General features: G+C 44.5%; 2 protein-coding genes across 8 annotated transcripts in view; both read left to right on the top strand.

The window, feature by feature from the left end:
• klhl5 (kelch-like family member 5) overlaps positions 1-9,329 on the top strand; it is a 49,929-nt gene extending 40,600 nt beyond the window's left edge. For all 7 annotated transcript variants that reach the window (XM_034543799.1, XM_034543792.1, XM_034543782.1 and 4 more), the window contains 8 exons: positions 152-338; positions 776-1,000; positions 1,578-1,653; positions 2,262-2,348; positions 3,426-3,500; positions 3,826-3,963; positions 4,332-4,503; positions 6,979-9,329. In XM_034543799.1, coding sequence (XP_034399690.1) covers positions 152-338; positions 776-1,000; positions 1,578-1,653; positions 2,262-2,348; positions 3,426-3,500; positions 3,826-3,963; positions 4,332-4,503; positions 6,979-7,035 — 1,017 coding nt within the window. In that variant the 3' untranslated portion in view covers positions 7,036-9,329. The remainder of the gene's footprint in view (positions 1-151; positions 339-775; positions 1,001-1,577; positions 1,654-2,261; positions 2,349-3,425; positions 3,501-3,825; positions 3,964-4,331; positions 4,504-6,978) is intronic.
• A 3,504-nt stretch (positions 9,330-12,833) lies between these two features.
• Positions 12,834-25,158, top strand: wdr19 (WD repeat domain 19). Its single transcript, XM_034542997.1, has 36 exons — positions 12,834-12,957; positions 13,715-13,806; positions 13,914-13,979; positions 14,081-14,206; positions 14,369-14,484; positions 14,593-14,708; positions 15,013-15,093; positions 15,298-15,410; positions 15,513-15,686; positions 15,770-15,840; positions 15,944-16,116; positions 16,468-16,588; positions 16,989-17,095; positions 17,205-17,321; positions 17,512-17,667; positions 18,205-18,352; positions 18,609-18,822; positions 19,132-19,291; positions 19,380-19,490; positions 20,183-20,292; positions 20,388-20,445; positions 20,788-20,934; positions 21,018-21,100; positions 21,183-21,266; positions 21,364-21,510; positions 21,621-21,745; positions 21,895-22,004; positions 22,103-22,171; positions 22,265-22,342; positions 22,852-22,948; positions 23,047-23,171; positions 23,261-23,342; positions 23,436-23,586; positions 24,028-24,151; positions 24,242-24,318; positions 24,856-25,158. Exons 1-36 carry the CDS (start codon positions 12,952-12,954, stop codon positions 24,968-24,970), a joined length of 4,050 nt encoding a protein of 1,349 aa, XP_034398888.1. The 5' UTR covers positions 12,834-12,951; the 3' UTR covers positions 24,971-25,158.
• Positions 25,159-25,254: the final 96 nt, after the last annotated feature.

The following is a 25,254-nucleotide window of genomic DNA, read 5'->3' as shown; positions in this document are numbered from 1 at the left end:
TGTGCAAAGACTAATGTTCTCTGGTCTGATCTAATCCCTCAATCAATGAGCTTGTTTTCGAACCACAATCAGCGATAACATCGTAACCCACACACGCGTATTTTTTCGGACCGCTTGTTGAAAGCTTCTCTTTTTATTTATGTATGCGTAGTTCTTGGCCGACCTGGAGTCCAACCCTCTGCTGCGGGACAGTATGGAGTGCCAGCGACTGCTGATGGAGGGCATGAAGTATCACCTCTTGCCCCAGCGCCAGCCGCTGCTTCAGAGTCCCCGCACCCGGCCCCGCAAGGCCACGGTCGGGGCCATGTTCGCCGTAGGGGGCATGGACGCGACGAAAGGTACACACAACCAGACTCTACAAATACACTAGATCATTATTATTTTGACAACTATTGCTATATGAACAGCAAATGACAAACATTTATGACATTTAGACAAATATGCAAAAATGATTTGGTTTCAGCTCATCAAATGTGATTTTGTCTTTGTCTTCTATCCTAGTGACCTAAGTAAGTAGGTCTCATTCAGCTTTGGGACATTTTTCATTCTTCTCAGTCATTTTACTCACCATTGATAACTAATAAAACAATAATGACTTGTTGCAGCCCTTAATGTCAGACCCTGACAGGATGACGCAGCACAAAGATATTTTCTCTCTTTAGCAGAGGTTATCATAAACAGAGCTCATTGATCAGTGTGGGTTTGAAGGGAGTGAGATTAGTAACTTGGTAAGTAAATGAGTGCATCAGATGAGTTGTTCTGTTGTTGCCTCCAGGGGCCACCAGTATCGAGCAGTACTGCCTGCGTCGGGACACGTGGAGGCAGGTAGCCACCATGAGTGGACGGAGGCTGCAGTTTGGTGTCGCTGTCCTCGACGGCCGTCTGTACGTGGTGGGCGGCCGAGACGGACTCAAGACCCTCAACACCGTGGAGTGTTACAACCCCCACAGCAAGGCCTGGAGCGTCATGCCTCCCATGTCAACGCACAGGCACGGCTTAGGTGAGCCCTGAGAATCAACACAAGTGGGATTTACGTACATCGCAAGCCGAAGAGAGCTTGGAAAAGTCAATTAGGCCAGTTATTTTAGGAGGAAGGATTATGTCTTTTTTTCGGTACTATGGCAGTGAGGTCAAAGGTCAGTTTCAGCTACGCCTGCACCTCAACAGTAAGTGATTCAGAATAGACTGAACCTGCATATCTTGTTTGAAGGATAGACTCCTTGCATGTGACACAGTTACGATGACATCATTTGCTGTGCTGCTGCTCCGTTGTTTGTTTGTTTGTTTTTTAGAAATGTGTGCGCGTGTTTGGAGATTCACAAAGCACATCTGCCGCCCCACAGATATTTAGGCAGATAAATCCCCTGAGTGTGGAGGTGTCAACGTGCTGCCAACTGCACGGCTGATGCGGCGGGCGTGTTCGCACACACACACACACACACACACACACACACACACACACAATGAAAACTCCCTTTGGTCCGACACGTGCGTGGCGTGATGAGCTTGTGCACGCTGGCGGTGGTTTTGGTGATTTGCCGTGATTTAATCCTGCACGTGTGGTTGTGTTAACGCAGGCGTGGCCGTCCTCGAGGGGCCCATGTACGCAGTAGGAGGACATGATGGCTGGAGCTACCTCAGCACAGTGGAACGGTAAGGGGGCACGTCACACAGCTGTTCTACTCTGTTGTCTACCTGCTGACAATGTGCACAATGCGGTGACAATTTCGAGACTGTTGGAAATAGTTCAAATATAAACAGCTGAGAGCTGTTTCTGTAGATTTCCCGCAGCCTTTAGTCATTTAAGGCCCACTGATGATTGTTCAACAAATTAAGAGTTCATAATCACGACAACAACAATATAAATATGTTTTGCCTCTGTCGACTGTAATGATGAATATAAAATAAATATTCTACTTAATGTCACCTAAATCCCAATTAAATGTATTCAGGCTCATATTTCGTCAGGCTAATAGGCATGGTGCTAATTAAACAGAACTGGTCACTGAAATTGTGCTATTTTAATTTGCCGTTTTGTTTGTTAATTATGTTAATTCTTGAGCACATTTTGATACAAAAATACCTCTTTGTAAATGTGTTTATTTAATCAAACTATTTAGCAGTACCTCCGTTGCCCCATAGATGACGCGCTGAGGGCCAGAATATGAAAAATATGTTGTTGCTAAAAGCATGCAGTGATGTATATTTATATTTCATCACGTGTTGAACTTGAGATTGTTTTAATTCGTCATTTCCACCAGGTGGGACCCTCAGGCTCGCCAGTGGAGCTTCGTCGCAAGCATGGCAACACCCAGAAGCACAGTGGGAGTAGCTGTACTCAACAGCAAGTAAGTAAACCCACGCACATCCAAGTAAACTATTCAAGCACCGACACCGTTACATTGCACATGCCTTTAGTTATCGGTCTGTTTGTTTTCTCGACATCTTGCTCTTGTTGTGTGCATCACCCACCTCATTATAGTACATAGCCACTGTATGGCATAGAATAAGCAAATTAATAAGCAAAATCCAGTGCTTGTGGTTTGGAGAGCAGTGACCTACGCTGGTCCTGCAGAAAAGCACCACAGTGTTTTCTTCTGGAGGAGAAAACTGACTCTGACTTTGTTGTGTGAGAACATTCTGAGAGCACCACACTCTGCTTGTTCCAAGGGAACACCGGTACGGTTACTGTACCCGCTGCACCTTTTTACCGCGCGACGCACTGCAGGATCAAACGGCAACGGATAAGGTGTCACACATGCAAACACACACACACACACACACACGCACATGCACACGCACACACACACACGCACGCACTCACTCACATGCACAAACGCACGTACTCCTTACTTGCCTCGGAGTTCTCCTGCAGCCGGCAGTTATAATTACGATGAATATTGCACTGTTGTTTTTATGATTCAATTTCTCATAGAGACGCTACAGAGAGTCTTTCTAGATGCTAATTAATACAGAAACAAATGATTTGTGCGAGGCATGCCCAGCAGCGTGCGTGCGTGTGTGTGTGTTGTGTATTCTCCGGGCTCTTTGCCTGATTACTCACTTGACTGGTTTTGATGCACCTCTTCCTTCGCCTCCCAATTTCCCTATCCATGGAAGTACACACACACACACACACACACACACACACACACACACACACACACACACACACACACACACACACACACACACACACACAAACACTGAGTGACTGCTCGGGAGCTGGGATGCCCCCCAAGAGTTCTGGCTGATTGGTTTTGCTCGCCTCATTTTGTCACAGAAATCCTGTAAAACCGCTCACACATAAATACACTCTTGCGCCGTGTGTGTGTGTGCGTGTGTGTGCGCGTGTGTGCGCGTGCGCGTGCGCGTGTGTGCGTGCGAGTGTCCAGAGGTTTATCGCCATCTTCTGTCTTCCTCAGGCTGTATGCAGTAGGAGGTCGAGACGGCTCCTCCTGCCTGAGATCGGTGGAGTGTTTCGACCCCCACACCAACAGGTCAGAGACGAGGGACTTAATTTGAACTTAAATTTAAATTAAGTTATTTTCTGACTGCTGTGGTGCTTTCTAAGGTTATTTACCACAGTGAGTGGGAGGGTCTTCCCTACCACAGATCAAAGGAGGCAGCTAACCCTCTCAGGATGTTACAATAGACCAGATTCAAACAACTTCTTTTTAAGAAGAACATTCACCTGAAAATAATCCATTTCTTTTTTTAAAGTGAAGAATGTTTTGGAAAGTTTGATTTGGTCACAATTGATAGGTTTTCCTCAGTGTTGGAGAAACCTTTTTTCTTCCTCACGTTTACAACCTCCGCCGACAGGTGGAGCGGTTGCGCTCCCATGGCTAAAAGGCGTGGAGGTGTGGGCGTGGCCACATGGCATGGCTTCCTGTACGCCATCGGAGGTCATGATGCTCCGGCCTCATCCCTTGCATCTCGGCTAAGTGACTGTGTGGAGAGGTTAGTCTCTCTCTCTCTGTCTGTCTGTCTGTCTGTCTGTCTGTCTGTCTGTCTGTCTGTCTGTCTCTGTCTGTCTGTGCGGACTGATGTGTATATATATATATATGTATATGTATATGTATATGTATATATATATATATATATATATATATATATGTATGTGATTAGCTTCGGTAATTAGGTCACCCGAACCTGGCTTTGTCCAAATGTCAAAAATAAGCTCACTAACATCTGTGATCTGCAAAGTGTTGTGGTGTAAGTGGTCCACAAACAACAGGTTTTTAATGAGCTCAGATTTTAATAGAGCTATTAGACTAAATGTAATATCTCACTCTGTATGTGTGTGTGTGTGTGTCGTCTGTACGCAGGTATGACCCTCAGACAGATGTGTGGACGGCAGTCGCCCCGATGAGCATCAGCAGAGATGCCGTTGGTGTTTGTCTCCTTGGCGACCGCCTCTACGCTGTGGGCGGCTATGACGGGCAGGTGTATCTCAATACGGTAGAAGCCTACGACCCTCAGACAAACGAGTGGACACAGGTACACAACCGAACGCACACAAATGCAACACACACGCACACATATCCGTGTTTCTAAGTTTGGATGGAAAGAGTCTGTCCAATTTCATAGGCTCTATTCTCGTGTAGCCGATTTACATGCGTCCTCTTGCTCGTATGTAAATAGAGATATTGACTGCCGTTCTGTAAAAACAAATACAACACGCTGATGTACACCAGTAAAGCTGTTAAATCAACACCCACAGTCACAGTTTGACCTTCCTCCAGGTTCTCTCTCGTGGGTCTTGGCAGTTGTTCTCTGTTATGTAAATGAATGTTTTCCTCATGCTAATATTGTCCTCTTTTTTTTTTTTTTTTTTCAAAGTTGAACGCTTTCACTCAGCTCAAGTCTATAACACTTCAATTTATTCCTCATCTCCTGCGTAGCCGCGGAGGATTTTCAACCAAAGTCGCTGGGAATCCGCTATTTTGGAGACGTGCACGCACGCTGAGAACAAGAGGGGTGTAGATACAGAGTACGGAGAGCGTTCAGACTGACACAGACGGCCGGAGACAGACCGCGATAAAAGGAGACGCGTGGAGGCCATTAAATGTGCCCTCTGTTCATTGTCAGAGGCTGAGACGAGCACACAGGCGGGCGGGTTGTACGTCCCTCTGCTTGCTTCGGCATACATCTGTCAATCGGTTTTACTTCCAAGATGGAAGAAAGTCGTGTGTGTGTGGTTTTTATTTTAAATGAGGCGACTGACAGACAGCTCTGACTATCGGTGTAGAAGCAGTGGCTACAAAAGCTAACAGGAAGAGACATCCACAGAAAGAGACACAGAGCTTCGCTTGGAGCCAAAGGGATTGTCGTCGCTGTGCGGAGTGATGAGCTCAGAGATGCCTGTCGGAGTTGTAGGTGAACTTCATCAGCAAAAAGGTTAGGCAGTGGCCACGGAAAATCAGATGCTGACATTTACATTTCATCCGAAGACTTTACTATAAACCCGAAATAACACATTTGTAGGCCCCTTGGGCTGCAGACACGACACCTTTTAATTCGATATGCTGAACTACTTCGTAAACAGTTATTTAAAGATCGGGCAGGGAGCAAACGATTTGAATTGGTTTGGAGTTGTGTTTCTAGTCCAGTATTAGTGTTTTGGTCTCCACCAACTACTGGAGGAAATACCGAGTCCTACTAAATGCGCCGCTGTTTACCAGCTGGTCGCTAACTGTCTGTCTGCCGCTCGGTGCTGAGCAGGTAGAGCACAGTGGGGGGTTTTGGAGCTTCTCCACTGAAAACAGCTGCCGGCTGTGAGAGTGAACTGAATCGGTGGAGTTGTAAAGTAAATTCTGAAGCTCGCTATAAACCTGAAGGAGGTCGGCTGGTAATTCTCTGTTCATCACTGCGAGTGACCTATTAAACATGACATGAGGTCATTTCAGCCCGTTATTATAAGATATTGCCTCTTAAAGGTCTTCTCATCCGTGTTGTCATAAATGTTAGTTTACTAGGCTGGTGGATGTGAAGTATTGACCACGTCCAATAGGCTTACAAAAGAGGCTGTAATGGAAGGGAGTTTGTTTTTTTTCACCACAAAACAGGGGCATGCGATCTTTGAACTCAACTGAAAACATGCAAATGATTTCACAGGATCACACTGATTCATAGATCTCGTCAGCCGTGACTGATTCTGTGCCGGGCTGTTGTCTGCTCTCGGTTTTGAGGGGTTTTTTCACTTGTTTTCCCGCCTAGTTGGACCAGAATGAGTTGAGTCGTTGAGAACAGGTGTGCACGGCTTCCAGCTTGAGCCGGTCTCCCTTTGAGGTCCAAAGACACGTGCACTTTTGCCGGATATGAATGAGAATAGAGAAAATGCAGACATCAAATAATCTTTCAAAATCTGTCGAAAGAACAACAAAGAATGTAATGTTTCAATCCGCGTACCTGTGAGAACCTCTAACATACGTGTGAGAACCTGTAACGTACGTGTGAGAACCTGTAACGTACCTGTGAGAACCTGTAACGTACCTGTGAGAACCTCTAACATACGTGTGAGAACCTGTAACGTACCTGTGAGAACCTCTAACATACGTGTGAGAACCTGTAACGTACCTGTGAGAACCTGTAACGTACCTGTGAGAACCTCTAACATACGTGTGAGAACCTGTAACGTACCTGTGAGAACCTCTAACATACGTGTGAGAACCTGTAACGTACCTGTGAGAACCTGTAACGTACCTGTGAGAACCTGTAACGTACCTGTGAGAACCTGTAACGTACCTGTGAGAACCTGTAACGATCCTCAACCTTCATTATATGCCGTGATTCGTTTACTGTTGGAAGATTGATCAATATTGTTTATTGATGGATTATTTCTCTCCATCCTAATATGCCCTCAACTCAGTCTCGACTGGAGCTGGTCGTGGGCTTGACTTGGCCTCGAGTAAGTTAACCACGATTACAGCTCTGTCAGATTGTGTTTTCTTTCTTTTTTTTCTTTCTCTCCAGGTAGCGCCTCTGTGTCTGGGCAGGGCAGGAGCATGTGTGGTGGCCGTCAGACTGTGAACCCCCCCACGACCCCCCACCCCCAAAACCAAAGTCCCAATCCACCTGACATGTGGCTCGGATCGTCCGATGTGGTCGCTGTAGTCCCACCGAGAACCCCCGTCTCCCTGTGGCCGACGCCCAGAAGGTGTGAGACATGAACATGAAGTGGTTTACCACTTCGGCAAAGTCACACTCAACTCTCCCTCCCGGCTGCCTCTCGTTCATTTCGACTTGGGGGGGGGGGGGCGACTTTGTGCGCCAATGAAGTCTTCGTATTTGAGCATCCTGATAACTTCTGCCACAGAAGTGAACCGCCTCCCGTGATGAAGAGGAACCTGCGGTGTTTATCCGAGCGTGAAACCCAGAAACTGCTTCACAGTTTCTGGGTTTTTTTCTTTTTTAATCTTGCCTATTATTTTGTTCCTGTAGACAAGCTGGGACACACACACACACACACACACATACACACACTTACATGGTTGCTTTCAGCTTCTATTTCTGCTGACAGAAAGGGTGAGAGAGACATAGTGAGATTGTCAAGGCTGTGGAGGTGCCTCGTCATTTTACGCTCTCGGCTCTCCTAACAATGCCTGATGGCGTGTATTGATGCTATTTTCATATATCCTTGATTATTTTATGCCGCGGTTGGCGAGTTGCTCTCTTTCTTTCCCCTCCTCGCTGACAGATGAAAGAAAGACTTTTGACACAATCAGCACAACCTTATGAACAGTCACGCTGTGAGAAACTGTGGCACTCTTTATTCTTCTCAGTCAAAACCATATCATCACGCTTTTATCTAATATGTCTGTGTGTATGTCTCCTATGTTGCATCAGTTCACATCTGAAGCACACAGTACACTGTGATTCACTTTTTATACAAGCTGCAATCGCAAATGATCCAACTTCTTTTTTTTACTTTCACATTCTGCTTAATGGTCCACATAATTGTGATCCATTAAGCACAAACTTGGTTTTATAACGAGTAATAATAATGTAATCATTGTTTTAAATGTCTTACAGCACACAGGGCCAGCTATTTACAGGCTTGGTTTTACACAGGGTCAGGTGTATGTGTATGTGTGTGTGTGTGTGTGTGCTCGCGCTCAGAGAGGAGTATATTTTTATCTCAAATGAGAATCTTCCCCTCTATATGTTCAATTCCCTGCTGTCTTCTTTTCCTCCCTATTTTCCCATTTCATCACCACACACACACACACAGAGACACAATACATACACACACACACACACACACACACACACACTGACACGAATAGCAGAATTGGATACCCAGACAAAATGAACAGACCATATAATAATGAATTTATTGTGGTTGATTCAGCCGGTGCCAACGTTTTTGTTTGATGTCGAGTTCAAAGTGTTTGATTATGAAAATGTATCCTGTGAAACAACCTCACGTGTTGCCGTGTTTGTGTAAACTTGCACATCGAGACATACAAAGATGCGGACTGCAGGTGCAATACGAACATACGCCACAATCAGTTTATGGAATATACTTAATTGTGTATTTCCCACTCTCGTGTGTGTGTGTGTGACAGTGAGAAGCAAAGCAGGCATCCTGTCTGAACTGACAGATCTAGAGCTAATGTAGCCCCCAGGATGCACTTCACAAACACACACACGGTCATATCACAGACGCACAATCACTCCCACCCACACACACACACTTAACCACACAGCTGAAAGCCAAGTGCCCCAAGAGCCAGCGAGGATTGAAAAGCCTCCCAGATCTACCGGCATGACATCTAAAAAGCAGAGCCGGTGCCGTGTGAGCGATTCCCCGCAGCTGAACTGATGTTGATTTAAGCCTAATGCACTGCTGCATTATTCTATTTTCTTCCACCTTCAAACCCGCCAGCTGTTTATTTAGAAGAGTAATTCTCTTTAGATCGGAGCAGGAGAAGTGTGTCACCTCCACCGTGTCAAGGTAGTCAGAGAGTTTGATTTCAGTCAGAGGTTAAAAACAAAGACAGAGATTCCAAATCAAACCATATTTTTTGTGTATAGTATGTACATAAATAAATATATCAGTATGTCGTTTTATTGTATAATGCTGTATATTATACAGTGCCCACTAAATCTACCACGTGTTATTGTGCATTTCTTTTTGTACCATGACTTGAGATGAAGGGGTTTAATAAAATGACGGCTGGTGAGAAATGGTACACCTCCTCTTTTTGTATCGGAATATAATGCTTCTCCTCTTTTACAATATAAATTATGTATGTACAATATATGCTGCTGTAACATGCTGTTATTGGTCTTTTATACATTAAAGTCAAGATGTGATTTAACACTGGTTTCTGTTTGTTTCTTTCCCCCCCTACTCTTAATTCTCTGCAGGTTGATATGAATCCTTATTACTCTTAAGTGTGGGTGCTCTATCTTTAAAGCCGCAGCCTCAGCCAGAGACGTGACAGCAGGTTGAAATGTTCGCAGAAGGAAATGAGTGTTATAACGAAGAGGAATGCTCACAATTTACAGATACTTAAACCCCGGGACGACAGCCAGTAGCTAACTGATTCACTCTGTTATTTATTGCAGGGGAAGCTTTTAGTCGTAACCAGTTTTGACAAACGGCTCCCGGTGGAGCTGAGAAATGACGCTTGTGACCTTGTCTTGCCGCCTTAGGAGCACCTGAGTCCATTATGCCTGACAGGAAAGAGAAGGGGACCGAAGGTGCCACTTTCTGACTTATAGAATATATAAGCCATACTCCAAACACTAACTAAATGAATTACCAAATATCAAAATTCATATCGCAGAATTTCGTCAACCGATTGGTGCGTTTTGGTGGCTAACGCTACGTAGCATTATGCTACACAATGAAACAGCGTTGCATAAGAAAGCAGACACTCCGCAGATTCCGTGTAAAGTGAATTCAGCCATTTTCTTCTAAACTCGTTTTTAATTTTAGATGTTAATTGTTTAATAAAAGATTTCTTTACTGATCCGTAGTCCTGGACTTCATTTATCATTATTCTAGGGGGCCCCATGGTCCTTCTTGCCTAGGGCCCCCAGGGGGTCTAGAAACGCCTCTGCGTATGTGTACAGATTGTAAAGCCCTCTGAGGGGAGTTTGTAATTTGTGATATTGGGCTATACAAAATAAACTGAATTGAATTGAATTTAATCCCGTTCTCTCCACTGGTAGTGCACTCTAGTCTAGGGGCCACTTCATCATGTTTTCTCCACTTATAGGGCACCCCAGAGGGCACTTTATCCTGTTCTCTCCACTGGTAGGGCACTCTATAGGGCACATCATCACGTTTTCTCCACTGATAGGGCACTCTATAGGGCACATCATCACGTTTTCTCCTGGTAAAGACTCTATAGGGCACATCATCACGTTTTCTCCACTGATAGGGCACTCTATAGGGCACATCATCCCGTTTTCTCCTGATAAGGCAGTCTATAGGGCACATCATCACGTTTTCTCCACTGATAGGGCACTCTTGAGAGCACTTCATCATGTTTTCTCCAGATGTGTTCCTCAACAAATGCCTGAAATATCTTTCTAGTTTGTGCAGCAATGATTAATGACAACCAGCTACAGTACAGAACTTTGCAAAGTTCACCAAAATACATATGTGGCACATTATTGTTTAATTAATGAAGCATGAACATTTAGAGTCTGCTGATGTATTCTACAAAATGAGATTGTCCCACAGGGGCAGGCAGCAGTCCAATGGGAATGTACCAGCCCATATCAGAATATTGCAGGAGTTGTTATGTTCTTCACTACTGCCATAATTTACAGAATCTAGTCCTGCAAAGATGTCCTACAGATGTGAGATACTATTACCTTTACGATACCTGTGTAATCTCACAACTGAACCATGGGCCTATTCTTGAAGGACTTGTAGTTTGACCTCAATCCCAGCCTTTCATATTTTTTTATTAATTTAACTTAGTTTTGCTGATAGAATGGTGGGATGAAATCTGAATTTCTTTATATATATATATTGTATTTTTTTGCATTTGTTTTTATATCTCTTTTGTGTATTTTTACTTTATCTTTAATGTTGTCTTGTGTATGCTTGTATACCGATAAGATATGTAGTTATGTATTGTTTATATTTCTTAATAATCTAATTAAGAAAGCGTTTGTTTTTTTAAACACTTTAATTTTCCTTTTGTTGGATTGTATAAAACTTGAATTCAAAGAATGTACTGCAGAGTCGCTCTACTCACTTGGGTTTTATTGTCTAACTGGCAAAATAATTTCAAAACATTCATTTTTTCTTTCTTTCTTTCATCTCCCTGCGTTAATTTTTACCATTTTGCGTGGAAATCATAGAGCTGCTCCCTCCAGTGCATCTTAATGAGCTCTGAGTCAGCAGGGTGCTCTCTGCTTCGGCATGCACAGTGAGGAATATCTGTGTCACACAGCTGGCATTTCATTCCAGCTCCCAGGTTTGTGCCGCAACAATAAGCTGTCACCCTTCCATCAACACACGGGAAAGTACAGAAGGCGCTGTGTCACCAGAGTGTTTCCCTCTGCCTCTTATCAATAATGAAAAAGCACAAGAGAAGGAGCAGCCGACCTTGATGTATTCCAGAGGAACAGAAGGATGTTGCAGTGAGCCTGCTGAGTATCGAGTTGGAGAAGATGGTGTATCGTCTCTGTCGCACAGCAACACTGATTGATAACAGGACAACAGGGTGGATGAGATGGGACTGAGCAGATGTTAGGAACACTGTGACCGTGGAATTATGAAGTCCTAAAAATAGAGCAAGGTTGCCGTCTACTGGATCTTTGGTGGAGGCACACAGTATAAGGATCACAGGATTTACCGACAGTAAAACTGCTGTGATGGTACTGTGGTGTAGTCCCTTGTTTTATTTCCTATGGAACGTGTATGTTCAGCAGTGGGGGAAGAAGTACTCAGGTCTTGCATTCAAAACTTTACTTCAGTTAAGATATAAAAGTATTAGCATCAAAATATACTTAGAGTATCAACGTCAAAGTATGTATTGTGCATAAAGGCCATTTCAGAATTATTTTGCCTATGCGATGCATAAAGGGCATTATTATATTTGTTGTATGTATTTATGTGTAGCATCTCTTTAATGTTGTAGCAGAATATGTGGCTATAACTATAATTACTGAACATACTGCTGGGTAGTTTAAGCAATTATAACACGCCACACTTTATTTGTTGTTCATTTTTGGTGTTAAAAAATCTAATGCTGTCAAACAATACTTGTTCATTATTTAGTAGAAGCACAAAGTAATGTAAAATTACTCTTCAAGTAAAATACAATTTTTTTTATCTCACCATCAGTGTTCTGGCCACCATTGAAACCTGTTTCCAATGATGACTGAAGTATAATTTTCAGTTAGTAATTAGATTATTAGAATACATTATATATATCACTAATTTAAAGGGCAGTATCCCTAAAGTATATTATAAACTTGCAATTTCTGGGATGTTTGTCACCTTAAAACTGGGAAACTAATAAAAACATGATGATATATTGGTATAACTTTCACAAGAAGAATGAACAAAAACAAACTACAGTAATACAACATTTCTGTATTTCTCTGGTATCTTTTGCAACATGAAACAAATCACATTAAACTTTTAACTGAGTCGACCCGGATCAACAAGTTCACAACGCCCCATGTTTTTAAAAAGGCTGCTATCTCCAAAACTAGGCAACTCACACCAAAAACAATCTATATTGACAAATAGTACTACAGTAAGAGGAAAGGACGGGGGTAATTTGTATTTTGTTTAGGGGTGAACTGTCCCTTTAAGGCCAAATATTAAGGCACCTCATTGGCTGATGTCTGTTGCTATGACATCGCCGTAGCTTCTGCAGACGCTTCAGGGTGAACGAGAGTTGTGTGGAAGACGTTTTCGAGCTGAAAATGTCCATATAAAGTTGAAATGATTATACCGCCATCAAGATGAAGGTTGGTCGCAGCCAATTAAAAATACCAGCGTCACCTCCGGTTGAAAGGGCTCAGTGTTGAGCTTCAGCTAGTTAGCTAACGGTCACGTTAACCAAGCTAACGTCGGCGCCTGCTAACAGTAGCGTTAACTGAGCTAACGTTAGTTAAGCAACTCGTTAGCTATTAAGCTAGCTGAATCAGCTATGTTGTTAGCTAGAGCGTTATTAAAGCCCAATGACGAGTTGCGTTTGTGAGTTAAGAGTAACTTGTTAAAGCACGCTGTTTTTTTCTCTCTTTTTCTACACAACTGTCCGTGTGACATGTGAAGCAGCGTAACGTACATTTGAATGAATTTAAATACATTTTACTGCACCCCTGTGGCAGATGGAATTTAGTGTTGTAAGAGGTGCTGCTGTCACTGTCATTAAAGACTTTACAGCAGCTAACTGTTTGATATTTCTATATGCAGTTTGAAATGCAGCCTTTCTGTTCAACATGTGCAGCACAAACCAGTATAACTGTGCTGTCCCTTGAGTCGTTCCCATAGACCTGACACAGCTCCTGGAAAGCCACAGAAGACGATAAACTGCTGAGTTGGCCTCCTCATAGCTGTCAAATTCACTTTGACATGAAGTAATCTCTTGGTTAGAATGAGTGGAAACTGATGTTCCTAAGTATCTATAGGGAACAATGATTGCTATTTTAATTTAAAAAATATTGCTATGTCTTTCCCTCCCCAAAATAAAACGTAATTAAGCGTGAATCTTTGTGTCCACAGAGTGTTTTCATCCTCGCTGACAAAGCCTGGGCGGGTTCCAACCTGCTGTATAAGTGGCAGAAAACCCTTGGTAATTATATCGCTGTTGCAGGGTGAGTAAAAATCAACAAAGAGAACTGTGTAATAATCAACTTCTCTTCACACAAGATTTACATCAGCACAGTACCTAAAAATGTGCATGATATATCTCATCATACAGACAGGACAACTCAGTGAAAATATTTGATCGACATGGACAAAAGTGGTCTGAACTCAGCCTTCCGGGGTACGTGTGAGAACGCCATTTTTGGCGCCATCTAATTTTGTCTGCTCGAGAGTATTTTACAGAAGGTTTTCATTTTCTCTTCTTTCTCCCACTGCCCTTAGGCGCTGTGTTGGGATGGACTGGGATAAAGATGGGGACATTTTGGCAGTGATAGCGGCAAAATCCAGCTCCATCTACCTCTGGGATGCCAGCGTCAATAAAACATCCCAGATAGAAAGCGGCATGAGGTATGACGAGCATGCATCGCATTTTCAAAGAGGGAAGATGTGTGATCTTACCACAAATCTCTGGAAATCTGCTGCCAGTTTTAGCGCATTCATAATTCCAGACCATAATAAAAGATGGAAATATTGTTAATCCCTCCTAATACCCTGAGTTTGTTTCAACAGAGATCAGATGTCCTTCATCTTGTGGTCAAAGACAGGCCCGTTGTTAGCAGTCGGGACAGTCAAAGGAAATCTGTTGATATACAATCAGCAGACCTCACGCAAGATCCCTGTCCTGGGTAATATGCACACAACACCACTGCAAAGACCGTTGCTTCTGGTTCTGTGAGTTTTTAGTCACTTCTGTCATATTGATGGTCTCTCTCTCTCTCTCTCACACCACGCAGGTAAACACACCAAGAAGATCACTTGTGGGTGCTGGAGTGTCCAGAATCTTCTGGCTCTGGGAAGCGAAGACAACACCCTGAGCATCAGTAATCATGAGGGGGACACCATCAGACAGGTAGGCGCACATGAAGCGTGAATGCAGAAACACATCAGATCAGGACTATTTCACTGTTGGTGTCATCCCGGCAGATTTAAATAAGTACAGCCCCCACGTATGCTCAGGTTTCTAGGTTACTCATATTACACGCAACCAATAGTAAATGGTCATACTGTGCGTGATAGAGACGTAAAAAGGTAAACAAATTTAAGCTGACGTATTTTTGGAAAAATGACCGAAGAGCATTATATCACTTGGTGGCGGCAGAGGAAAAAGAGAGACAAAAAAAAGGATAGTGTTCATCTTTCTGTTCTTTTTCCAGACAACTCTTCGCGGCGAGCCTGCTGAGATGAACTTTTCAGTGATGAAGACCAATGAAAGGTCCGGCCAGGGAGAGAACACTGTAAGTTTGTGGGTTTTTTTATTGTCTTGAGTTGTGAAGTGTCACATGTTTACTTCTGTCGTGCCAGGTCAAAATATTAGCAATGTCTTAGTACTTCCATTGTGAAGAATTGTTCCAAATATGTACGCAGATTTAAAGTTGATATGAACGCTGAAAATGTCTTCATGGCATACGTTTACCAACCAACATGTATTAACCCTTCAGGTGAGTTTGTTTGTGGACAACAAGATCCTGATGCTCTTCAACATCAACGACCCCGAAAACCGGATAGAGTTGACCTTCCAGCGCCACTATGGGCACATCGTGTCCTATCGCTGGTACGGCACACGATCACACATTTGACGAGACGCTAGCACCGAATCACGGCAGTGAGATATCTGTCCTCAGGTCCCTTCTCTTCCTCTGCGTATCTCTCGAAGGTACGGGGATGGGTATATACTGATCGGCTTCTCCCATGGGTACTTGGTGGTTATTTCCACGCACATCAGGGAGATCGGGCAGGAGCTCTTTCAGGCTCACAACCACAGAGACAGCCTCAACAGTGTGGCCATCTCGCCAGCAATAAACAAGGCCGCCTCCTGCGGGGACAACAGGTACACACAGGTTTTGAAAAGAAACAGCACAGTAGGTCCTATTGTTGTGAAAGAAAACTAAAGCCCTGTGTTTCTTCCTGCAGCATAAAGATCCACGAGCTGTCCGAGCTCAACGATATTAGCAATGTAGTGCAGCTGGATGATGAGACCAAAGGTGAGACAGTTCTGCAGTTTCAGCCCACTATCAAAGGGCCTCCTTGAACGCACCACTCACTTCCCCTTTCTCCTTTCTTCTGCCTCTCCCTCTCCTCCTCCAGGTCTGGACCAGCTGAACTGGACGGACGACGGCCAGCTGTTGGCCATCTCCACACAGAAAGGGACGCTCCATGTCTTCCTGACCAAGCTGCCCATCCTGGGTGGCAGCTTTGGCACCCGGCTGGCCTACCTCACCTCCCTGCTGGAGGTCACCGTGTCCAACCAGGTGGAGGGGGTGAGGCCACGCATGCACACACACACACACACACACACACAAAGCAAGCGCAGCTGAAGACACTGGTTTGAATTTAAGCATACATTAACAATCTTTGGCTTTGCATTTACTAATTCATTCATTTATATATTAACGACAACATCAAATACAGACATTCTGTCACAATATCAGATTCCACCTTCACTAGCAATATTATCATAATACCTACAGAAGAAAAATAATAGTGCTATCTGTCAAAATTCATCTTTATTTTTGGTTAGTGTGCGTGATTACACTAAAAATGTATCGAGGTGGAGAGGGAGTCTGTTACCATGACCCTCAAGTCCTCTTTTGATGCGCCGTGTTTTCCAGGAGAGTCCCGTGGCCATACAAGTGGAAGTGGAGCCTACTTTCATTGCGATGGGGCCGTTTCACGTGGCTGTGGGAATGAACAACAGAGCCTGGTTCTACGCCCTGGTGGACCGAGAACCTGGTGTGTGTGTGTGTGTGTGTGTGTGTGTGTGTGTGTGTGTGTGTGTGTGTGTGTGTGTGTGTGTGTGTGTGTGTGTGTGTGTGTGTGTGTGTGTGTGTGTGTGTGTGTGTGTGTGTGTGTGTGTGTGTGTGTGTGTGTGTGTGTGTGTGTGTGTGTGTGTGTGTGTGTGTGTGTGTGTGTGTGTGTGTGTGTGTGTGTGTGTGTGTGTGTGTGTGTGTGTGTGTGTGTGTGTGTGTGTGTGTGTGTGTGTGTGTGTGTGTGTGTGTGTGTGTGTGTGTGTGTGTGTGTGTGTGTGTGTGTGTGTGTGTGTGTGTGTGTGTGTGTGTGTGTGTGTCATGAAAACCACGACTCATTTTGTCCGTTATTATCATGTAAAGTAATCGCTTTATGTGTCGCTCAGGTTTTAATAAGCTGAAAGACATAGAGTATTTGGGGACGATAGCCAGCATGTGCCTGAACTCGGACTACGCAGCAGCGCTGTTTGAGGGGAAAGTGCAGCTGCACATGGTGAGACGGCGCTTTGTTTCTCTTTTTAAAAAAAAAATAGAATATTGAGCGGGCTTCATTATTTACTGTTTTGTTTTTTGTGCGTGTGTATGTGTGTGTGTGTGTGTAGATCGAAGGCAAAGACCAGGATGAGAAGAAGCAGATGAAGTTGTTTCCAGACGATGAGAGAAAAGGGCGGATCCTTTGCCACGCTCTCACCGCTGACTTCCTCTACTACGGCACCGATGTAAGGCTCAGCACGTCCTCACCTGTTTTTTTTCCACCAGGACAAAGCAGGGGTACAATATTTAGCTGAATGAAGCTGCTCCACAAGTAATGAACGGAAGCCTTGCTCATCTTCTTTGCATCTTCTTCCCCTCCCTTCCCCCCTAACCCCCTCTCTTTCCAATGGATGTCGCCGTGTCTCTGCTGCTCAGTCGGGTAACGTGGTGTGCGTCTTGGTGGAGGACTGGGAGACTGTGAGCAGCTTCAGCCACCCGGTCGGTGTGAGGAAAGTGTTCCCAGACCTGAATGGCACACGGCTGGTTTTCATCGACGACAAGAACTGCGGCTTCCTGCTCTCCCCTACGAACGTCAGTACATGTGGTCACTCGACCTGCATACGGATCAACATACGGCACACACACACACACACACACACAGACACACAAACACAAACGTACGCGCAGTGCACTCGGAGGTTCTGGCACTTTATTCAAACTAGGTTATCAAATATCCAGCGATGTGATGATTATCAATTATTTATATGTTAATGTAGCAAAGATTACAAGGTGCTTTAGAAGGTAAACATAGTATGGTTTAAAATAACAGGTGTGTGTGTGTGTGTGTGTGTGTGTGTGTGTGTGTGTGTGTGTGTGTGTGTGTGTGTGTGTGTGTGTGTGTGTGTGTGTGTGTGTGTGTGTGTGTGTGTGTGTGTGTGTGTGTGTGTGTGTGTGTGTGTGTGTGTGTGTGTGTGTGTGTGTGTGTGTGTGTGTGTGTGTGTGTGTGTGTGTGTGTGTGTGTGTGTGTGTGTGTGTGTGTGTGTGTGTGTGTGTGTGTGTGTGTGTGTGTGTGTGTGTGTGTGTGTGTGTGTGTGTGTGTGTGTGTGTGTGTGTGTGTGTCCTATCCAGGCAACGGATTCCTGCTTTGAGCTCCCCAACTTCTCTCCCACCATCACAGGGGTGCTGTGGGACAACTGGCATGCTGACCGGGGAGTGTTTGTAACTTATGATGAGGACAAGGTCTATACTTACGCCCTGCACAAAACCACCATATATGGTATGGCGATGCGGCATCATAACACACACACAGACACACACACAGTCCTATTCTGAGGGACTTGCAATGAATGCAACAGCATACATATGAGTAAGTAAATCAACTAAATAATCTAATCTAATGCAACAGAGTGCCAAAAAGAATCTGGGTTATATCTCCCTTGAAAAGCTCCTGTTACCGTTACCCTGTGATGTAGATGTTGGCAAGAGACAGCGGGGGCCATTATTATTATTTATCTTTTATTCACGCTGCCTAGGCCCGCGGGTGGTGTTGGTGGGGAGCACGGCACTCCTCTTTTCCCAGAAGCCTTTGCTCTTGCACAACGGGGAGCTGACATGTCAGACGGCGAGCGGCAAGACCAGTGAAGTGGCTCTGAGCACACACTCCTTCCTCAAGAACGCCAGCGGCACACCGGCGGGTCCTCAGCCGGAGCTCGGCAAGCAGCTCGCCCAGGCGCTGATGCTGAAGAGGTCAGCCGTGCTGATGTACAAACAAAGAGATCTTTTATACGTTTGTCAACTGGTAGAATAGATATATTTACACTTGGATTAAGATCTGGGAAATATGCAAACACAAGTCAAAAATTGGTTTCTTCTGCAAGATGCAATGAAACAGGATTATCAATGCTTTTTTAAAAACACTTTACGGGACCTTCTTTTTTCATTAATCCTCCATTCCTCTCACACAACACCTTTACATGTTCACTCTAACGTAGTCATTGATTTGGCTTTCGCACATTTTCAAGAGGTGAAACAAATATGTGTGTGTGTGTATTCCAGGTTCAATGAAGCACGTCATCTGTGCAGGTCTGCAGGTAGTAGCACAGACTGGGCAGAGTTGGGCAAAGCCTGTCTGGTCCACATGGAGGTGGAACTGGCCATCCAGGTCTACTGCATGAGCAGCAACGTGGGCATGGTCCTGTCCCTGCAGGGCATCCAGGTGCGAGTCACACACAATCCATGGCTCATATGTCAAACCCTCATGGTAACAATCGCCCCCCCCCCCTCCCCCGTGTTGTTCTGTGCAGGGTATCGAGGACATGAATTTACGGGCAGGACATTTGGCCATGTTTCTGGGGGACTACAACCTGGCCCAGGACCTGTATCTGTCCTCAGGCTGCCCAATCGCTGCCCTGGAGGTAAAACACAAACGCAGGTTCAACAGTTTGTATATGAATACAAACAACATCCAAATATGTTTTTGATGAAAATGCAGATATTTTGTAATGCAATTTGTGTTTTTTTACATTTATTTAAAACAAACAAATATTTGTTTCTGCATCAGAAATATATGTTACATTTGGTTTACATTTAAATACTGTATAATGATAACTGTTTTTGTTTGAGTTTTAGGAGAGAGTCATTTATATATAAATTACCAAATACATTTATGTATCCTCCTTTTTGCATTTAATAACACTGATACTGACTGCATATAAAACAATAATAGTATATATAGGAAGTCTCAATTATAAATGAGTCAGATAATAATACACATGGTAATATTGTGGAAATAATCCAGCTCCTCTTTAATAATTGTATATGTAGTCATGGTAACAGACTCCCTATCCACCTCGATACACTTGTGTTTTAGTGTAATCACGCATACAAAAATAAAGATGAATTTGACAGATAGCATTATTATTATTCAGTTTTCTTCTGTAGGTATTAGGATAATACTGCTAGTGAAGGTGGAATCTGATATTGTGACAGAATGTCTGTATTTGATGTTGTCGGTAATGAATTAATGAATAAGTAAATGCAAAGCCAAAGATTGTTAATGTATGCTTAAATTCAAACCAGTGTGTGTGTGTGTGTGTGTGTGTTTTAGATGAGGAGAGACCTGTTGCAATGGGACAGCGCTCTTATGTTAGCAAAGAGGTTAGCAGAAGACCAAATTCCCTTCATATCTAAAGAATACGCTGTACATCTGGAGTTTATGTAAGTACACGCACACACACACACACTCTCAGACACCATTCAGTAGACCTGATTCATCTATACTATCTTAAAACTCTCCCGCTCTCTCTTTGCAGTGGCGACTATGTGAATGCTCTTGCACACTATGAAAAAGGCATGACCCACAATAATACAGTAAGTGGAACATATTTGATCTCAGCTTTTTCTACAGTGACGACAAAATAACAAGAAACTGTGAGCAATGTTTCTTCAGATTTTCTCTATTCTTGCCACACGTGACCTCACGAGCTGTCAAACTGTGAACTTTCAACACTGCTGGTTTATCACTTCCTTTGAGGAATACACATCTATTATGTTCTTTAATAACCAGCATAGGTATGTTCATGTATGATGCGTCCTCGCTAAAAATTTACTGCAGTCTGCTCCGAGAACACTTAGCAGACAGGTAGTCAGTAGCGGTGATCAGAATGAAATGTACTGCCCTCGCCGTCCTCCATTTCCCCCGTCGCTGTGCAGTTCCAGGAGCACGACGAGGCGTGTCGAGCCGGTGTGGCCAGGATGTCCATCCGGATGGGCGACATCAGGAGAGGAGCCGCTCAGGCCATTCAGCACCCGAGCAGAGTCCTCAAGAAGGAGTGTGGAGCCATCCTGGAGGGCATGAAGGTAGAGAGTCCGCCTCCGCTCTCCGTAGCAGTATCAAGCATCAGATCGTGTTTGTGAATGTCTTTTGTGTTCACGTCTTCCAGCAATTCTCCGAAGCCGCTCAGCTCTACGAAAAAGGACAGTATTATGACAAGGCTGCGTCCGTCTACATTCGCTGCAAGAACTGGTGAGACAAACGGCCACACAGACAGACCGGTGCGTTCCTCCTGTAAACAATTCGGCTTCATGTCACGTCACTCCATACTCAGGGCGAAGGTGGGCGAGCTGCTCCCGCACGTCTCCTCTCCGAAGATCCACCTGCAGTACGCCAAAGCCAAGGAGGCGGACGGCAAGTAAGTTCCCAGTGTGAATGTCCGTGACTGTGGCGCGAGGTCATCATGTGAGGTCATCATAGAGGCAGCCGATGTCATGTGTGCCGGTGTGCTCCAGGTATAAAGACGCCGCACAGGCCTACGAGAGTGCGAAAGACTGGGACAACGTGATACGCGTGCTGCTGGAGCACCTGAACAACCCCGAGGAGGCCGTTCGCATCGTCAGGGAGACACAGAGCATCGACGGCGCTAAGATGGTGGCCAGGTAGGACAATGGAGAACACGGGTGGTCACAAAGCAAGTGTCCAAAACGCAGCAGCCCAAACACATTCAATTTACAATGATGTGAAACCCATTTGTGTACTTTGACCTCAGGTTCTTCCTGGGGTTGAACGACTACGGCTCCGCCATCCACTTCCTGGTGCTGTCTCAGTGCAACGACGAAGCTTTCCAGCTGGCACAGCAGCACGGGCAGATGGAGGTGTACGCGGACATCATCGGTCAGTCTGGACGATGTGGACAAGTGACCAGTTTGAAAGCAACAGTCTGAGCGGGCCCGACTTTCTGACCCGTCGCTGCGTTTGCTGAACGATTCTCGAGCGCCGCGGCACCAATGAAGCGGTCTGTGTGGCTTGTGTGTGCTCATCAGGTCCCGAGGCGACGCAGGAGGACTACCAGAGCATTGCTCTCTACTTCGAGGGAGAGAAGAAGCACCTGCAGGCCGGAAAGTTCTTTCAGAAGTGCGGGCAGTACAGCAGAGTGAGAATCCTTTATTTCTTTCTTATATGACAGTTTCTAACAGCTTGTTGGTCTGGACATGGACTCATTCGTCAGTCCCTTCCGTCTTTCCTCCTCAGGCCCTGAAGCACTTCCTGAAGTGTCCCAACACTGACGACAACCTGGCTGTGGAGATGGCCATCGAGACGGTGAGAGCCGAGTGTCACGCGGAAAACATCCCAGTGCATATTCCAAACGATGTGATCATTAAGGCCAGTGTTTTGGATGCGTGTGTACCTCAGGTGGGTCAGGCCAAGGACAGTTCTCTGACCAATCAGCTGATAGATTACCTGATGGGAGAGAGCGACGGGATGCCCAAGGTAATCCCTCCCCCTTCTCTCTGGGCTTTGTCCCAATGGATGATACTTTGTTGTGATATATCGAGTATTACATCATTGTTGTATACATTCTTTCTCTTTCATGTCTATAACGTTTTATGGCTTACCATAGTGTCTCTCAGTAAGTTTGTGGATTTATGTATTTGCACAGTTCGATCAGCAGATTTAACAAAGAATGGAGAGGAAAAACACATTTTATTATTATTATTTAGTGCTTTCTATTCATGTGGGAGCTGAAAACTGACATTAAGAGAGGACATATTTTCAGTTGCTATGTGTCTCAAGTCGTTGCTAGACAACTGATATGCAAAGATATATATATATATATATATATATATATATATATATATACATATGCATACATACAAATAGTTTTATTACACACTATATACAGTAACATATGACACACAGAACAGAACACAAAGCACACCCAGTGCATGTCTCTGACCCCGAGTGACCCCGTCAGTCGGTCAACACTCTCCTCCTCCCAGGATGCCAAGTACCTGTTCCGTCTGTACATGGCTCTGCAGCAGTACAGGGAGGCGGCTCGCACCGCCATCATCATCGCCAGAGAAGAGCAGTGTGCCGGTACAAACACGCTCACACAAACAGCGTTTTGTCTCTGTGTGCCGGTCGACATCATGTCAATCATGTGTCGCGTTTCCTGCGTCTGCTGTTCCCTCCAGGGAACTACCGTAACGCCCACGACGTGCTGTTCAGCATGTACACAGAGCTGCAGGCCCAGAAGATTAAGATCCCTGCTGAGATGGCCACCAATCTGATGATCCTCCACTCCTACCTGCTGGTCAAGGTCGCTGCTTTGAAAAATATAGTTTTCTTCAGATTTGACTGTTCCTTGATAAAGTGTTGTGTTTCTGACTACATCATATTTTTGTTTAGGTCCACGTGAAGAGGGGGGACCACCTTAAAGGGGCACGCATGCTCATTCGCGTCAGCAACAACATCAGCAAGTTTCCAGCTCGTGAGTCCTCAGCGAATCTCCCTCCGTCTCATCGGCTGAGTTGCATCCAGCTGCCCAGCAGGAGTGTCATGTGGTCCGTGTGTGTTTGTGCAGACGTTGTTCCCATTCTGACGTCGGCGGTCATCGAGTGCCACCGCGCAGGACTGAAGAACTCCGCCTTCAGCTTCGCTGCCATGCTGATGAGACCGGAGTACCGCAACGAGATCGACCCGAAGTACCGAAAGAAGATCGAGGCCATGGTTCGGTGAGGGTCCGCTTCTATTTCCTCCTGCTCGTTCCTGACCCCTTTTCCTTTCTTTCTTTCTTTCTTTCTTTCTTTCTTTCTTTCTTCACACAATTGTGCGTGGGTGGCAGAGCAACGTCTACGGATGGATCTTTGCCACAAGGGAATTATTGTTCCATCATAGTCCATATGAGATGCTTTTGAATATTATAACTTGTTGTGACCTGTCAGTTTTCTTACATTGTAATAAATAATCTGTGTTTTTACATAAAAAATAGATTAAAAAAAGAATTTGGGATAAATATCATGACTAGAATTCACCACATTTAAAAGAAAATGTCCCCTGGATCCTCCGGTCACTGCACTCCTCTGGACGCTTGTCACAGAACGATAAACAAATAAATAAAAAGTGTTTCACCTCATCTGTCCAACTCTTGCCTACTTCCTCCGCGCTCACAACAGACGTCCGGACACGTCGGAGCTGGAGGAGGAAACGACTCCGTGTCCCTTCTGTGGCGTTCAGCTGCCACAGAACGAACTGCTGTGCATCTCCTGCAAGAACAACCTGCCCTACTGCATTTCCACGGTAACGCATGATCACGGGCTTCACGCGCACGCTGAACAATACAGCACTTGTACTTTTTATCATTTGACCTCCTTTTGCTTATTCTCTCAGGGGCGTCATATGCTGAAAGAAGACTGGTCCATGTGTCCTCATTGTGAATTCCCTGCACTCTACTCTCAGTTCAATCTGTAAGTGATCCATTTCCATCATCTTTTTTTTTTTTTACAGATATACATACAGATATATGGAAGGTTAAGGTACTTCTCTTAAATTAGAACACTTGTTTTCTTTTCCTGGCTGCGAGGATTTCTTGACATCACATTTTTGAAAAGTGATCAGCTGATAATTTCTCAAATCAAATCATTCAGGAGCAGCTTGCTGGTTTACAGTACTGGCACTGGTTTCTTTTCTTCAATCCAAACAAGGAATATAAGAAAGGAAGGACCGACCATTACGTCTTTGTGACACCAATCTAACTTCAGTAGTATTGTTATAACGGTCCAGATTTATAGACAAAATCAAGCAGAATAATTCCAGATTAGATACAGTGTGAGTTCAGGGACGTAATATCCCATAACTCTTATTGATTCCTTTGATTTTAAAGTAACAGCTCAATATTTTGGGAAATGCGCTCATTGAGTTTCTTGCCTGGAGTTAGACGAGACGATTGAAAACCATCGATTTACGCCTCTCATCCATCGTTCCATTAACTGTTGGTGGTCCAGGTTGCTGGAAACGGAGACGGTGTGTCCGATGTGCTCCGAGACTCTGAGTGTCAAACAGATAAAGAAGCTTCCGGATTGTTCCAAATACCTGCAGACCGATGAACTGGATCAATGAAGAAAACCCAACAAATAGCCTGTATATAGATGTCGTGTCTTTTTCTATTTGTTTAAATGTGTCATATATTTGGATGGCTTGTATGCAGCTTTTAGTTTTGTATGATGGGAATATTAGTGAAGTTTGAAAGACGTTTGATATGCCAATATTCAACAGACAATAAAGTAACACGAAGAACACTTGAGGTGAAATATTGTCTCTTCGTATTTGTTCAGCTCGTTTTCTGGAATAGCACCAATGTAAGCAGAGATGACTCTCACAAAGCAGTTTGACCTGACATAGAA

The sequence above is a fragment of the Cyclopterus lumpus genome, chromosome 1, assembly GCF_009769545.1.
Source record: "Cyclopterus lumpus isolate fCycLum1 chromosome 1, fCycLum1.pri, whole genome shotgun sequence".
In the NCBI taxonomy this organism is placed as follows: domain Eukaryota; kingdom Metazoa; phylum Chordata; class Actinopteri; order Perciformes; family Cyclopteridae; genus Cyclopterus; species Cyclopterus lumpus.
The sequence above is the reverse complement of the archived record's forward strand: the minus strand, read 5'-3'. Positions and strand labels throughout refer to the sequence as shown.

What these genes read in the sequence shown, in the direction of transcription:
- wdr19 (XM_034542997.1), top strand. An exon ending in ACGCAAGATCCCTGTCCTGG is followed by an intron (nt 14,485 to 14,592) that starts GTAATATGCACA and finishes CACACCACGCAG; the next exon opens with GTAAACACACCAAGAAGATC. An exon ending in CATCAGCAAGTTTCCAGCTC is followed by an intron (nt 23,343 to 23,435) that starts GTGAGTCCTCAG and finishes GTGTTTGTGCAG; the next exon opens with ACGTTGTTCCCATTCTGACG.